This window comes from Papaver somniferum, chromosome 1, assembly GCF_003573695.1.
Source record: "Papaver somniferum cultivar HN1 chromosome 1, ASM357369v1, whole genome shotgun sequence".
NCBI classification, from domain to species: Eukaryota; Viridiplantae; Streptophyta; class Magnoliopsida; order Ranunculales; family Papaveraceae; genus Papaver; species Papaver somniferum.
This window is the reverse complement of record NC_039358.1, coordinates 43,916,663-43,932,340: the sequence shown is the minus strand read 5'-3', so window position 1 is coordinate 43,932,340 and position 15,678 is coordinate 43,916,663. Positions and strand designations below refer to the sequence as shown.

Sequence of the window (15,678 nt, the reverse complement as noted above, 5' to 3'; positions counted from 1 at the left end):
TAAACTTCATCTTTTTCCACTGACTACCCTGAAGATACTTCTCACGAGGGGCGCAGCCCCGAGTGATTTGCGTCATGACCAGATTTTAAGCTACACGATATGCTGAATCACATATTCAATCTTAGGACATGTTGTATGTTATAATGTAGTAGTTCAAACTGATTACATTATGTTAGTGAATACAAACAATGTAGCTTGTCAACCTGTTTATATTGAATGTCGTTGTTAGTGAAAACACACATATTGAATCCCAGGACAAATTGTCCAAGTTTTTTCCAATTCTGAAAACAACTTGTGGTAGTTGCTTCTAGTTGTGGAAACAACTTGGGTTGGTTTCTTTCAATACTTTCTCTAAACAACATGTGGTAGTTGCTTCTAGTTGTGGAAACAACTTTGGTTGGTTTCTTTCAACTTGTATCTTATTATATATCCTTTGCAATTTACTGATTTTCTTCTTTTACCAGGTAAATATGGTTGTCGCAGAGATCAACTTTTGCAACTTAAGCATCTCTCATGTTATCTACGAATCAACTACCTACTGTGAAAGCTATGGTGCATATTGGTGAGGAGGAGGTATACAAGCACATCTCACCTTATTATACAGTCGAATACTATACAGGTCTGTACTCAAAACCTATCTATCCCATTCCTGATGGTGACAAGCCGGATGAGATTTCTCGTACCAAATACGTCATGCCTCCCCCTATTGGACCACAAGTTGGAAGACCAAACTTGGTTCGTAAACGCAGTTATCGTGAGAAATTCCGCAAGAAGAGAAAGTGTGGTCGTTGTGGAATGCTTGTATACCGTAATCGTAGAACATGCCGTAGTGCTCCATTGGCCCATCGCCCACCAATATTCAAGAATCAGTGTAGGATTGAAAGGTTCTATAGGTTGATGTTCCTATGAAATCTCTCAACTGCATTAGACTTGTCAACTTTTTTCATTTGTTGTAGTTGTTTTATGTTTTTCTGAACCTTTCTTTTATGTTTTTCTGAAGTTCTGATTCTGTTTTTGTGAACTTGGTTGTCTTTTTAATTGATAATGGTACACTCTTAGTTATTCTGCAGTTGTTATGAAATCATTTTGGTCTGTAATTTTTTTTTTGCTTTGTTGGTTATGTCCACAGATTTTGCAAGTTGCTTCCATATTATGGAGACAACTTGTTCTAGTTGCTTCCATTTTTGGGAACAACTTCTGCAAGTTGCTTCCATTTTATGAAGACAACTTTCTCTAGTTGCTTCCATTTCTGCAAGTTGCTTTCATATTACGGAGACAACTTCTCCAAGTTGCTTACATTTTATGGAGACAACTTGTTCAAGTTGCTTCCATTTCTGCAAGTTTCTTTCATACTATGGAGACAACTTCTGCAAGTTGATTCCATTTTTGGAACAACTTCTACGAGTTGTCTCTCCGTATATTTTATGGAGTCAACTTCTGCAAGTTGTTTCCAATTCTGCAAGTTGCTTTCATATTATGGAGATAACTTCTGCAATTTTCTTACATTTTATGGAGACAACTTGTTCAAGTTGCTTCCATTTCTGTAAGTTGCTTTCATATTATGGAGACAACTTCTGCAGGTTTCTTACATTTTATGGAGACAACTTGTTCAAGTTGCTTCCATTTTTGGAACAACTTCTACAAGTTGTCTCTCTGTATTTTTTACCTATACATACCTGCAACCACAAAGAAATATTTCAACACTGAATGTAATCAAGGGAAATAATCAAACCATTCCAACTTTAACTAGACAATAGTAAGAAGTCTACTTTAATTAGATAATAACAACATAATGTTTACAACCAATAATACTAACAAGTTCAATCAGATAATACTAACAAATATAGTTCAATCAGATAAATACTAACAGATTTAGTTCAATCAGATAATACTAACAAGTTTTCCTTTTTAATTAGTCCTATTGGGAGTGTATTACCAACAGACCGATAGATGTTCCTTTCTGATGCTGCTTCAATTCATCTGTTTCCTTTAATATGCGGAACGCTAGCTTCACCCTCTTATTGTTGAACTTTTCAATGTAAGCATATGTTTCTCCTCCTGTTAGAAGTTCGAAGAACTGGTATTTCACCAACGTTTTCATAAACCAACAAACAAAAATTGCGCAGTCTGGGTATCTTTCTTGTTGAACCACTGCAATAATCTTCAATGTTTCAACTATCAGTGCACCATCTTTGTCTCTGTGTCCCATATCATTAAGAACTTTACTTAGAGGCTTTGTCAAGGCACGAATTTGTTGTTTGGGATATATTGTGCTTCATCGAGTTGCAAACCTTCCATAGTCCTTCTTCACGAATTTGTATGGTGCTAGGCATTATTACCTTTTTTGTCATCAACTTGATCAACAGATTTTGCTGCTTCGTTGCTAGGAGCGTTATCTGAAGTGTTGGTTGCTTTGGCTCTCAGTCTTGGTGATCTTCTCGTCATCTTTTCCTAGTTCTGTTCAGATAATAAAAATAGTTAGCATCAAACCACAATAGGTATTGAGATAAACTATCTTAAGTTGCTTTCAAATATGAGATAAACTAGCAAAAGTTGCTTTCAAATATGAGATAAACTAGCAAAAGTTGTTTCCATATCTGGGAGTAACTAACTCTAGCACAAGGAGCCTTTAGTAATGGAGTCAACTAACTCTAGTTGCTTCTGAATTTGAGAGCAACTGGCACAAGTTGTCTCAAAGTCTAGATCCAGAAAATAACACGCTCATACACTCTTAGAGGGAATGGTGTTGCACCCTGGATATCAAAACAGATACCAAATATTTTTCACATGTGTTCTATGTTTTGTTGATGATAATTATCAAAGCATACAAAGTAACCTAATTCACTAGATTGTACAAACACCAAAGCATGATCAGTATGATTCTATAAAAGTATTGAAGAAAACACAATTACAAAAAGATTGTACTAAGACAACTAGTACAGGTTGTTTCTCCAAAATCTGTAGTAAAATACCTTTTCCCATACAATGTTTTGCAAGAGATACGATGATGTTTACATACACTCCATTAGAACCATTATGCAGAGATTCAAAATAAACTACAGCTCTAATTCAACATAATGAAACAAAGTAACTATGAAATAGAACAAAGTAAAAGTTGAGAGAAACTAGCAAAAGTTGTTTCCACATATGGGAGCAACTTCATCAAGTTCCCTCGAAATGTAGTCAACTAACTCTAGTTGCTTCCGAATCTAGTAGAAAGGCACAAATTGTATCGATGTCTGGAGCCAGAGAATTGACAAATAACATGTTCTGTGATACTTATTGTGCAGTTGAAGTCCAAAAACTTACAGATTAAAACCAAACACTCACACAAACCATCAAACCCTCATACAAGAGGCAGAAATCATATATGAAACAGTTAAGCCTCAATAACTGAATCAACAACTGCTAATTCAAAATCCTAACTGATTCAAAATAACTTCTGAATCAAAATAACTTCAACAACCTAAATAACTTCTGTTCATTGAATCAGAAACAAAATAGACTAATAATCAGAAACAAACAATCAAAATTGATGATAAAAGTTTGTTTTACTTTTCTTTATTCAAACTGGAAGACTTCTACTTCTTTATCAGTAACATAATCAGTCGTTTAGTTGATTTTTCATCACATGCAACATGAAATCGAAGCAAATTAGTATGAATCAGTAATTGAGAAAATATAAATCGATTTTGTCAATAATTTTTTTGAACAATTTCGTTTCCGAAACCCTAAAAAATCGAATTCATATGATGATTAAATTGAATCGAAACACAAAATCTATGTATTACCTACGATTTATTTTGCTGTTGTTGCTCATTGCATCTCTAAAACCTAATGAAATCGATTTTTTCTTCTGTTTTCAGTTGAATTTCTTCTTCTTAATAAAAGAACACTTCAGATCTACTAAGTTTCTTTCAGATTTGAGTTGATTTTTGAATTTTTCAGTGGTGATTTCAGTTTTTTTTTCGTTTCTTTGTCTGAAACTGAGAGAGAGAGAGAGAGAGAGAGAGATGGAATGAAAATGGGAAATAGCTGACGCTTTAATCCGCTGCAATGGTTATTTGTATTTATTGAAGGGTGCTTTAGTAATCTTACAATTCGGGTTTGGGATTTTTCAAGCCTAGGGGTATTTGTAAAAGATGATAAGGGTATTTTGGAATGAGCCCTATAATAAAGGTATTTAAATAATGTTCCCTTTAAAGAACTGATGTAGACTCAATATGAATTCAAGAATTTCAAGAAATGAGAAGAGTTAGATAAAGATAAGGGTTATTGTGGAGTCGAGATTAGAAGAATTATAGACATTAGGTTGTAGCTGCAGAGGAACTAATTGAAATCTTTCTTTCGAATTTGATACAAAGAGAGCCTTATTATTGTTATAACATAACAAAGGATCACATCAAAGAGAGCCTTATTATTATTATTATTGGATAACGATCATTACATGAAACTAGTTGGAAATTCTAACAAGCTAAGCTCCAACGACATACTACTACATTAATTGAACAGGTTGTTGTGCTAGCCTACCAGTGAGTCTCATGGGTAACCTAGCCAAGGGAATCGAAGCGGATGAGAACTGAGATTGTGTCACAAGGGGGCAAGCTAACTCTACCTTCCATGTTAATTCCTGTAATATTACGCCATTGAGAACTCGAACCTGGGACCTCCTAGAGAAAACGGGGATGATCAGCTGAGCTTGGTGCTCGTTTTCATCATTATTTTTTTTTATCATTATTATTATTTTTTTATTATTTTTTTACTATATATATATAGGCACACATACACCACAATCACTCATTCTTACAGCTTAAGATGGGGATTGTAACATCAGAGGATGGTTGTCTACGTGATTGTCCAATCTCTGCCTGTGTTTGTGAGCTAAGATAGATGAAATATTATTACAGATTCATAGGAGTACTAGCTTTCATTCTTCTCTTTGATTATTCATAATTGAGAATTTTTTAAAGACACCTCTTCCATCTCCCAAGCTTCTCGCAGCCCTACAAAAGCAAAAACAACAAGTTCTGTAACCCTTGGCTAACAAAGACATTTGAGCGATCAGAAGTCATGATATTTGTATTATATTTCTTCTACAAATTCTACGACATAAATCACCTCCAAATCATATCACATACCTTTCGCTGTCCTACAGCTAGCTCGTTATCTGTTATAGAAGTCGCCTTGAATCCCCAGGGATGCAAAACCTCTTCATAACTGCAGATAGATGAAAAGTATTGATGGTTAAATCAGTTGATACCAAGAAAACATAAACATTCATTTCCTTGATACATGCTATAGCAGCATTGAATTAAAAGAAAACAAAAGTGAATTTAGAAATTACTCAGCCACAGAAACTTTATAAGGTGGATTTCCACCATAACGATCATCAGTCTGCAATTAAAAAAACAAGCCAACACAGTTAAATTTAAAAGCATGTAAGATTTTATCAGATTTTTTACTAGTATATTTTATGATTTGAAAAAACTGGAAGTCAGACAGATATATATATTAATTATAAGCATTAGACAGGTCCTTGCTCTTACAGGAAACATTAGAGTTATGAGCTCCCCATCTGGTTTCAACAGCTCATGCATTTGTGTTCCCCAAGATGCTCTCTTGCGAGGTTCAATTGCACAGAAAAACCTACAGTGCTCCATATATTAACGTCAGTAACATGGAGAGATCAGCAGAATAAAAGAAGCTGATAAATATTTACTTACGTATAATCAAAGATGAGATCAAATTTCTCAGTTGGACGCCAAGTGAAGAAGTCCGCTTCTATAAACTCAAAACATTTTGCATGTGGTGATGACGAAGATATCTGGTGACAAACTAGGCAGACGGTTAGGTAGGTGACATTTTCATACAAAAGAATTGAGAACTACCAAAAGTAATGTGCTTAGCGGACAAGAATCCGTAGGAGTAAAATATCGCACATTTATTATGTATGCGAAGTAAAGGTCATCTAATCTAAGCGAAGACCATCACATATACTAAAATTAGGATGACGTATTTAATGATGTCAACATAATCACGATTAAAGTGTGATGATCTGTGCGAAAGAGTAGAGTGTGCGAAGTTGAGCGAATGTACATGAGCGATTATAACACACAATGATTCCGAAAATAGGGGATCTATTAACTGTCATCCACTATGTATTACCCTATATAAGGGGAAGGAAAATATGTATTGAGAGGGATCTTTAAGGTGAGTGATAGACAAGAAATTAGGAGAGAGAAAGTTTATTTGGAGAGCAAATAAAATCTTTGTAATATTTTGTATTCGATATCAAGATCTTGATTAATAAACGAGTGATTTCCGTCATGATTACTTAGAGAATTATATAGTATAGAATGGATGTGGTTGTAGGATTTTCTGCAACTACATTTTGGCGCTAGAAACAACTTGGAGTGATAAATCCTGTCAACGAGTATGTAGAATCTTGAAAAATTGGATTTGGAGATTCTGGAGAAGATAAAGATGAAAAGTGAAGAATCTGTAGGATCTGTAGGAAAAATAAAAATCATGAAGATCCAAGGAAGAGGTAAAAACATACAGTGTAATTCTATAACTGAAACACCACTTTCTGATGCGGATTTTCAAGCAGAAATCACAAGAAGAATACATAAACGAGATTATAAGGGAAAGAAGGTGACGACGGTGGAAAAAGAATCTCCTCTAAAGGAGTGGGAAAAAATGAAGATAACGTCTGCAGCAGATGAAATTCCGGAAGAAAATTTAAAGCGAACAGATCCATTGGTGATTACAATAACGGCTGAGCGAAACAAAACTGGTAAGGAGACGAAAAACTCAGAAGAATGGGCGATTAATAAAACGTTGGTGGATACTGAAAGTGCTGTTGATATCCTATTTTATCGTGCGTTCAGAGCCATGGGATATAGAGATGCGTACATGACATGCCCAGCTTACAATATACATGGATTTAATAAAGCAGTCACAAAACCAAAAGGAGAGATTACAATGCGAATACTGCTGGGAGAAGTAGAAGTGAAAACAACATTATGTGTGGTTGATATCGAATCACCATATAACATGTTATTGGGGAGCCATGGGTGCATGCGATAAAAGCCGTAGCATCCACACTACATCAATGCATTAGATTCCCAATTCCAAGTGGAATAGGTGAAATTAGAGGAGATGTTACAAGTGCGAAGATCTTCCATCAGGTAGATGTAAAAAATTATGAAGGACGTGCAAAGATTCGAAAAGATCGCTGGAGAAAAGCAAAGGAATTAAGGAAAGAAGAAGAATTTCGGATATACATGATTAGAGCGAAGGAAGGGAAATGAATACCAAGCGAGATACCAAAGAAGGAAGGTGAACCAATTCAAGAGATTAAGGAGTCAACACCAATGGGAGAACCAAGAGCGAATTTCACTGCAGCAGAGCCAACGAAAGAAGTAAATGTTGGTACAGAAGAAGAACCAAAAATACTGAAAATAGGAACTAAGATGGATAAAGAAGAAGAAACAATAAACATCTTCCTGGAATATAGTGATATCTTCGCATGGAGTATGGAAGAAATGTCAGGAATAGATCCGTCTATTGCATTCCATAAATTGGATATTAAAAAGAATGCAAAGCCATTTAAACAAAGAATAAGGAAGTTCACAACAACATATCATCCTCAAATAGAAACATAGTTACAAAAAATGTTAGAGGCAGGGATTATAAGACCAGCAAAATATCCAGAATGGATAGCAAACATGGTGGTGGTGCCAAAGAAAAACAAGGGGATAAGAATTTGCATAGACTTCAGTGATTTAAATAAAGCATGTCCGAAAGACAGTTATCCTTTACCAGATATTCCACAAATGGTAGAATCAGCGTCAGGAAATGGTAGAATCTCATTGCTAGATGGGTATAAAGGTTACAATCAAATTCCTTTGGCTGAAGAAGATCAACAACATACCGTTTTTTCGCACCCCAAGGATTATATTGCTATACAAAAATTCCGTTTGTATTGAAGAATGCGGGTGCGACGTATCAACGAATGGTAGAAAAGGTGTTTGAAAAATGGATACATAAAACAGTAGAAGTCTATGTCGATGACATGTTAGTAAAGAGCAAAGAGGCATAAGATAATGTTGATGATTTGAAAGAAATCTTTGAGCAGATGCGAAAGTTCAATATCAAGGTGAACCCAGAAAAATGTGTTTTTGGGGTATCATCAGGAAAATTTTTGGGTTATATAGTCTCTAAAAAGGGAATAGAAGTTGATCCAGAAAAGGTACAAGCGATTAGACATATGCCACTCCCTGCAACGGTGAAAGATGTTCAAAAGTTAAATGAATTAATAGCTTCGATGGGAAGATTTATTTCACATTCTTCGGACAAGTGTAAACATTTCTTCAACATATTGAAGAAAGGAGCAAAATTTGAGTGGACAGAGGAATGTGACAAGGCGTTACAAAGCATAAAAAATTACTTAATGAATTTATCCATTATACAAAAGGCAAAGCCAGGAGAAGAATTGTTGTTATATTTGGCATCCACACCATATGCATTAAGCGCGGTCTTATTACGTTCAGATCAAGGGGTAGAAAAGCCAATATATTATATAAGCAAAACGTACAATTCTGCAGAAAAAAATTATTCAAGGATTGAAAAACTAATTCTCGCACTTGTGTATGCGTCATATAAACTTCGCATTTGTTTTCAGGCTCATAAGATTAAGGTATTAACAAAGGTATCAATTGAGCCTGCGATGAAAAATTCAAAAAGATCAGGGAGAATTGAAAGATGGAATGCACAATTAGGAAATTTTGAAATTGGTTTTGAAGTATTGTCTTCACCAAAGTCACAAATCATTGCAGAGTTCCTGGACGAATTTCCATTGGAGGAAGATGAGTATGTAGAAGATACGATGGACGTGGATGAGGAACATGGGAATCTTAAAGATTTATTAACAGATCGAAATTCAAACAGATGGGAGATATTAGTAGATGGATCGTCTAATAGAGAAGGAAATGGAATTGGTATTGTCTTTATTTCACCAGAAGGAGCGCGAATGGCTTACTCATTCAGATTGGAGTTCGCATCCACAAATAATGAAACCGAGTATGAGGCAGTTGTACATGCATTGAGGTTAGCAATTGAAATGGAGATAAAGGAAGCGCGAGTAACTAGTGATTCCCAATTAGTAATTCGACAGATAAAAGGTAAATATTGTACAAATGAATAATCTTTACAGAAATACAAGAGATTGGTCATGGAATTAGCAGAGCAAATTCCAAAAATAAGTTGGAGACATATGGGTAGAAAAGATAGTAGGCTCGCAGATGCGTTGGCTTTCATACCCTCCATGTTAATAGATCCAATTGTGAGAGATATAAATATACAAACGCTTTATTTACCATCTATAAAGAAAGAAGACGAATCAGAAGCAGATGTGATGATAGTAGAAGACAAGGAAGGAGACAAAATGAACGAAGACAAAGATTGGAGAACTGAGCTTCATTTATATCTAGACAAAGGAGAGCTACCAAGAAAAAGATTAGAAGCACACATGTTAAAAAGTCGTGCGACGAATTATGAATTAAGGGATGGTATTTTGTATAGAAGATTATTTCTCGGACCTTCACTTAGATGTCTCACGCGAAAAGAAGGAATGGAAATCTTAAAGGCATTACATTACGGAGATGCTGGAAATCATAGCGGAGGAAGATCACTCGCATACAGAGCGAAGATACAAGGATATTATTGGCCTTACATACACGAAGATGCAAAACAAGTATCAAGACGATGCGAAGAGTGTCAACTTCATGGGAAGAAAATACACGCACCAGGAGCAATGCTAAACACGTCAGCAAACGCATGGCCATTCAGAAAATGGGGAGTTGACATTGTTGGTCCGTTTATACCAAGAACGGGGTAAAGAAGATATCTAATTGTCGCAACAGATTATTTCACAAAGTGGGCAGAAGTCAAAGCAGTTCAGCATATTCGTGATAAAGACATATTCACGTTTATTTTTGAAAATAGCATATGCAGATTTGGCATCCCTTCACAGTTAGTATCTGACAATGGAAAACAGTTTGAGGGTGAGAATGTAGAGATGCTACTCAATGAGTTCAAAATTCAAAGTGGAAAGTCTACCCCCCTCTATTCGCAGAGTAATGGACAAGTAGAAGCTACCAACAAAACCATCGCAGACACATTAAAGAAGAAGTTGGAAGGAAATAATAAAGGTTGGTGCGAACAAATACATAATGTAGTATGGGAATACAGAACAACAAGGAGAAAATTAACATGAATGTCCCCTTTCTGTTTAACATATGAGGTAGGAGCAGTGTTACCAACAAAAATCATTATCCCTACTACAAAGAAAGAAGCTTGGGAGAAGAATCTAAGTGCGGATTTAATCTTAACAAAACTTGATGATCTGGAAGAAGCTAGAGAGATCGCTATTGATAGGTAGAATGTGGGAAGGAGGAACCATCCCTAATCATAGAAAGTACTTTCAAGGAGAAGGTAGATAGGTACAAGTAATGGAAATTTAATGATGATCTCATGAAGTGTACCTTCATTTCGTTTTATAACATCCCACTTAAGAATAAACACTCATAAGATTAATATATTACTAAACTGTCATTTCCCTCTCCTTAAGTTAGCACCAAACCCTAAAGGGCTTTCACCCAAGGCCCAACTTCCTTAGTATGCTTTTGTATGAACTAGGACTTCCATCTTAATGGGTTAGGCCTAGTCCCCAAGTCTCTTTATTCCTTATTGTAGAACCCTTGATAGGTTAAGGGGCAACCATCTGGGGGAAACCATTTTCTAGGATTAATTATTTTCATGTATCAACATTAGTCCCCTGACTGTTTGACTGGTCACATACCATGTCAACAGTCACACGTGTAAGTTATGATTGCGAAAGGAAGTTATGGAAAATTTAAGTTTGTGACTCTTGGGAGACGACGGTTATTAAACTATCCAGTATCCGCTCCTCCTTTTACCCTCCTATAAATAGAGGGGATCTCGCCTCAGAATTCTCATCTTTTACCATCTCCTTTTCTCTCTCTTGACCCTCCGTTGTTAAGCATGTCTAATGAATCACTTGATCATGACTCTCCTCCAGGATCGAGTCACACACATTAGAGGAATTTGTATATAATCCGACTCTTAAAGATAAAATCCGACCTTCCGCTGGAGATGATGGCGCTGTCCTATTTCCAGCCAACGATATTTGGGTTGCTCGTATGCTTAATCCTCATCAATTTCCTTCGTCCGGGTCTGCAGAATGGCTTATCCGCCCCCAGGACGACTCGCCTTCCGTGCCTTCTTTCGAAGATTCTCCTCGCTTGGCAGTTCACAGGGGAGATTATACTTTCCCTACAATTGACCATCGTTCAACCGCTGAGTCGCACGATTCTTGGGAGCCATGGATTGACTACATCCGCTCGAATCCAGACAACGCGGATGTCATTCATTCTTTAGGTATAAAGGAGGATTTGGAATCCTCCAAGTTCAGGGATGTTCGGAGAGATTATGACAACATCAATCGATTATGTGCGCGTTGGGGTATTGACCTTCACACATTTCTGTTTTTTTGGGGGAAGCGACTCCTATTTTAGAGGATGTAGTGGCGCTTACTGGTTTTCCAGTTCATGGCACCGCAGTTTACGACAGCTGATGTCTCTACAAATCCATGGATGATGAGGATAGGGCACTTCAGGACCGCTTAATCAAGGCCAAAATGAACTCCATGTATTATCAACTACCTGAAGAGCTCAAGACTGAAACTCCGGACGAGGCAGGCACCCCAACGAATAAGGGAAAAGGTAAGGTTACCACGTCAGCCCCTCATGACTCTCCCGCGAACATTTCACCTTCTTCAAAGCTCATGAAATCTTCCATGAAAGCCTCTCGACAAAAGCCATCTCGCGCTGATGGGGATGATGATGTGAAGGAGGTGAAAGGTGGGCAAAAGCAGAAGCCTGGACATCGTCGGGCTTCCTTCTCATGTTGGATCAAATACTGGGCTCCTTTGCAATATGGCCCGGGCTAGGGTGTTCCGCCTTAAGAAGGGGAGACAGACAGAGCAGAATTGGCTGATTTTCTGCTCTTTTGGCTCTGCCATGATGTCTTTAAGTATAGTCCCCGGGACACTATTAAGAATGAGTTGATTCCTATGGCGGTGTTGATGTCTCATGGTGTGTCTTTCCCGCTCGCCCCTATGTTTTTGGGTGGTCTGTATCATCATCTAGACCTACTGGTTCGTGATATTCGTCGCGTGGATGGGTTTTACACGGTTGAGACTTTTCTTCCTGCCAACTTCATTCAAGTGTGGACTTGGGAGCGCTTCCCAAAATATAGGCCTTCTCATCTGAATCCCTTGTCCCTTTCTCGGTAAGAGGAAATCACTCGAAAGGATGGTTCCAAGCGTTTGGTGACAAAGCCCGAGTGTCATCCCCGAATGGCTCTTTACAATAAAAAGGGTCATAATCCTAAGGAGAAGCTTAAGGAGTTCATGGATAAGGGGGCGGAGTTTAACCCCCTTACAGACCATGACGGTCGCACTGGTTCCCTTCATTACAACTTTGTTAGTCAAGCCCCAAGAAGGATTTCTTCGGCGGAAATGCCTTCGGCGGATGAATTTGATATGCTTGTTTCTGTTTTGCCCGAGCGTCTTCCTGGTTTTTATAGTGGGAGGGTTTTTTCTGAATCATACAACATGGTTCGCGTCGCGCGGCAGCTAGGCTTTGATCAGGGGGTTCCTCAAGGCTTTTCTTCCTTCTTCGATGGATGAGGACATGGAAGTCCGGAGGAGTTTCTATCGTTTTATTTTCAAGAGTAGGCTTCAGATGAGTGATCGAAAATCCTTTTTCGATCTTAGTTACCCTCAACCCCGCCGTCCATTCCATGTTACCAAGGAATGGCTTGCATATCGCAATAGTGTCAATCGGAATGTGCTTAACTTGCTCATTAAAGTTCCTTACGCTCCCCGCCCCTTAACCGAGAAGGATTTCAGGAAGATGCATGCTTCAGGTCGAGTGAAATTGAATGCTGAGGTCGCTATAAAGTATAAACTGTATTCCAGCAACAAGGGTCGCCTCTCCAATTCTACTAGCTAAGATCCTGTTGATGAGCCTTTTCGAGAAGATGGGAAGGGTAGCGCTCTTCCTCCATCTGGCTCTAAGAAAAGGAGGCGCGTTCCTCCTATGAAGCCTTTGCAAGTTCCTTCGACTGTGTCTCCTCCTCCTCCTAAGGTATTTCCTTTTATTTATTATGCTATTCATTTTCAAGTCTCTTGCTTAGTTATTTTGATTCGCCACATGTTTTAGAATTCTCCGCCTATCGACTGCAAACCTAGATGCCTCATGTTTGAAGAGTACATTAACCTTCCCATTGAAGAGTGGAGGGACGATCAGCTTGCTAAGAAGATGAGACAAGATGTTGGTGTGCTACCCAATCCGCGATTTCCTTCTATCCGGACTGCTAATGTTTCTCCTTCAGTTTCCCCGCAGGCTCCAAAAGTGGGGTCATCATCCGCCGATACTTTTATTGAGCGTATGGAGCGTCAGCTTGGTCGGTCGGTTAGCCAAAGCGGCCCTGAAGTACTTTCTCCCGTATGACTCTTCACTATAATCGTCCTTTAATTGTTCGGACGATTAAAGATAAAGTTGGTATGTTGCAGACCACTCTCCTCGATGGTTTTGGATAAATCCCGGAAGGCTTATGATGAGCATATGGAAACGTTGGGCATAGCTCAGCAAGCTCGTGCTTATAGTGAAGTCATGCGTGAAGTTCATCAAGTGTTGGAAGAAATGCGTAGCGCTTTTACTGACTCTACTAATCAATACGGGGAAGCTCAGTTGATGATGCAAGACTTGGACGAAGACATTTCCCACTGTCGTTCTCTTGTTGCAGGCTCTTCTTCGTTATCTTAAGGAGTCCCCCTTTTTTTTTCGAGTTATATAAATATTATCTTCCTTTTTTTTCTTTTTTTTCAATAAGTATTATCTTGATTATCGTGTTATTTGGATTATATATGAGTTTGTTGTAGTTAATCACTGAAACATTGTTAAAGCTTTCTTCTCTTTTCCATTTATCCGAGTTATGGCTGATCGCGTTAGATTGGTTCTTGAGATGAAGTGTCTAAGTCATCTTCTCCGCGTGATGTGCCTTGCTCGAGATAATTTTGAAGTTGACAATGCAAGTTGGCATGAGCAACTATCTGCTGCGGATCACCTTGTGAAGAGGATTCAGAGTGAAGGCGGTCTTCCTGATTTATCACTTCTCGAGCATCGTGGTTATTGTCGTGAGCAACGCATGCTTACCCATTTTCTCTGTGTTGAGGCGTATCGTAGCGTGAGGTCTATTGAGGCCGCTTTATCTGAAGTTCGATTAGCATTACATGTATTACCATGATTTTTTTTTTTTGGGTAGTTATGACGGTAGTGATGAAGTAATAATAAATGCATAAGTGTACAAATTTCTTATAAATAGACTTTTAGTGTTGGTATGATGTTTTATTTTCTAATTCTGCTTATTGTATTTTCAGTAAGTTTCGTATGGCTGAGCGCTTACATGGTTATGTGTTAGCTCTAGTTTCTGTGCCGGCATTGATATCCCCTTTTAGGAGATGTTCTGAACTAGACCGCTTACGGCTTGTGAGAGCTGAGATAGAATTAATCAGATATAGGAGGCTGGAGGGTCGTGCAGAGGCACGCGCTCAGTTTGTCCAGCGATATGAGGCATTTTTAAAAGCTCGGGAAATTCAGTCGTCCGGACCAGTTTCTTTCGAAGTGCAGAGTGCCTTGGATGATGCTGCTTCCGCCCGACATGCAGCTGATCAGTTATTACGAGACATAAATCGTGCTCTGTTAGACATTGATCATGCTATTGCGGATTATAATGCTGACGCTGCTCATCTTCCCAGTCTCCGCATGCATGGTTATACTTTGTCTTTATATATGATACGTGCCTTGATGCATCCTTTGCTTAAGCCAGTGGAACTGGCACGACTGTTGGTGTTGAGGAGTGAATTGAGAGCTTTGCGGACTCGTAGGTTAGTTGTACAAGGGCATGCTTGCAGAGCGCTGGAGGAGAAAGAGGAGACTACCAAAATAGCTCATCAAGGTAACGCATCTGAACGTATTTTATTCGAGGTGGAGCAAGTACTGGGCGATCTTCGAGTAGCTTTAGCTGTAGCCACCACTCAGAGTGAAGAGGCGCTTGTGATGATGCAAGGTGTGGACCAAGAAATTGCTCATCGCCGCACGTTAATTGCTGCTGAGTCGACTTGAAGGTTATCCCCCCTTTTTTTTGGGTATATAACTTAGTTTTGTAAACAAAGATTATGATCTTGTTCTTGTTCAAGTTTTAATGGAAGAGTCAGTGAATGAGTTACGTTTGTCTCTAAGGCAACGAAAGGTAGAACTATTACAAGCTATTGTCACTGGTAACGCTCGACTTGTCCAAGAGTGCGAGGGGGTATTTGGAGTCAGCCAAGTGCAATATTTTCAAGCTATGGATTTTTACCCGGACCGACTGAGCACCAGTCGGATTGACCCCTCGATAAGAAATTTGATGGCCGCTGATAAGGCTCTTGAGGCATTTATAGATGCTCGTGGTCGGATGGAACACATGGAAGATAGCCTGGCCATTGCTCGCGTTTGATTGAGGCGCGCGAACTCAGTTCTTTCTTCA

At 38.4% G+C, this 15,678-nt stretch overlaps 1 protein-coding gene across 1 annotated transcript in view; it reads right to left on the bottom strand.

Annotated features, from left to right (window-relative positions):
• Nucleotides 1–4,631: 4,631 nt before the first annotated feature.
• LOC113328281 (probable thiol methyltransferase 2) overlaps nt 4,632–15,678 on the bottom strand; it is a 32,754-nt gene continuing 21,707 nt past the window's right edge. The window contains exons 4-8 of the mRNA XM_026575398.1: nt 5,724–5,824; nt 5,547–5,646; nt 5,345–5,394; nt 5,139–5,217; nt 4,632–5,003 (exon numbers count right to left, since the gene is read on the bottom strand). Coding sequence (XP_026431183.1) covers nt 4,965–5,003; nt 5,139–5,217; nt 5,345–5,394; nt 5,547–5,646; nt 5,724–5,824 — 369 coding nt within the window. The 3' untranslated portion in view covers nt 4,632–4,964. The remainder of the gene's footprint in view (nt 5,004–5,138; nt 5,218–5,344; nt 5,395–5,546; nt 5,647–5,723; nt 5,825–15,678) is intronic.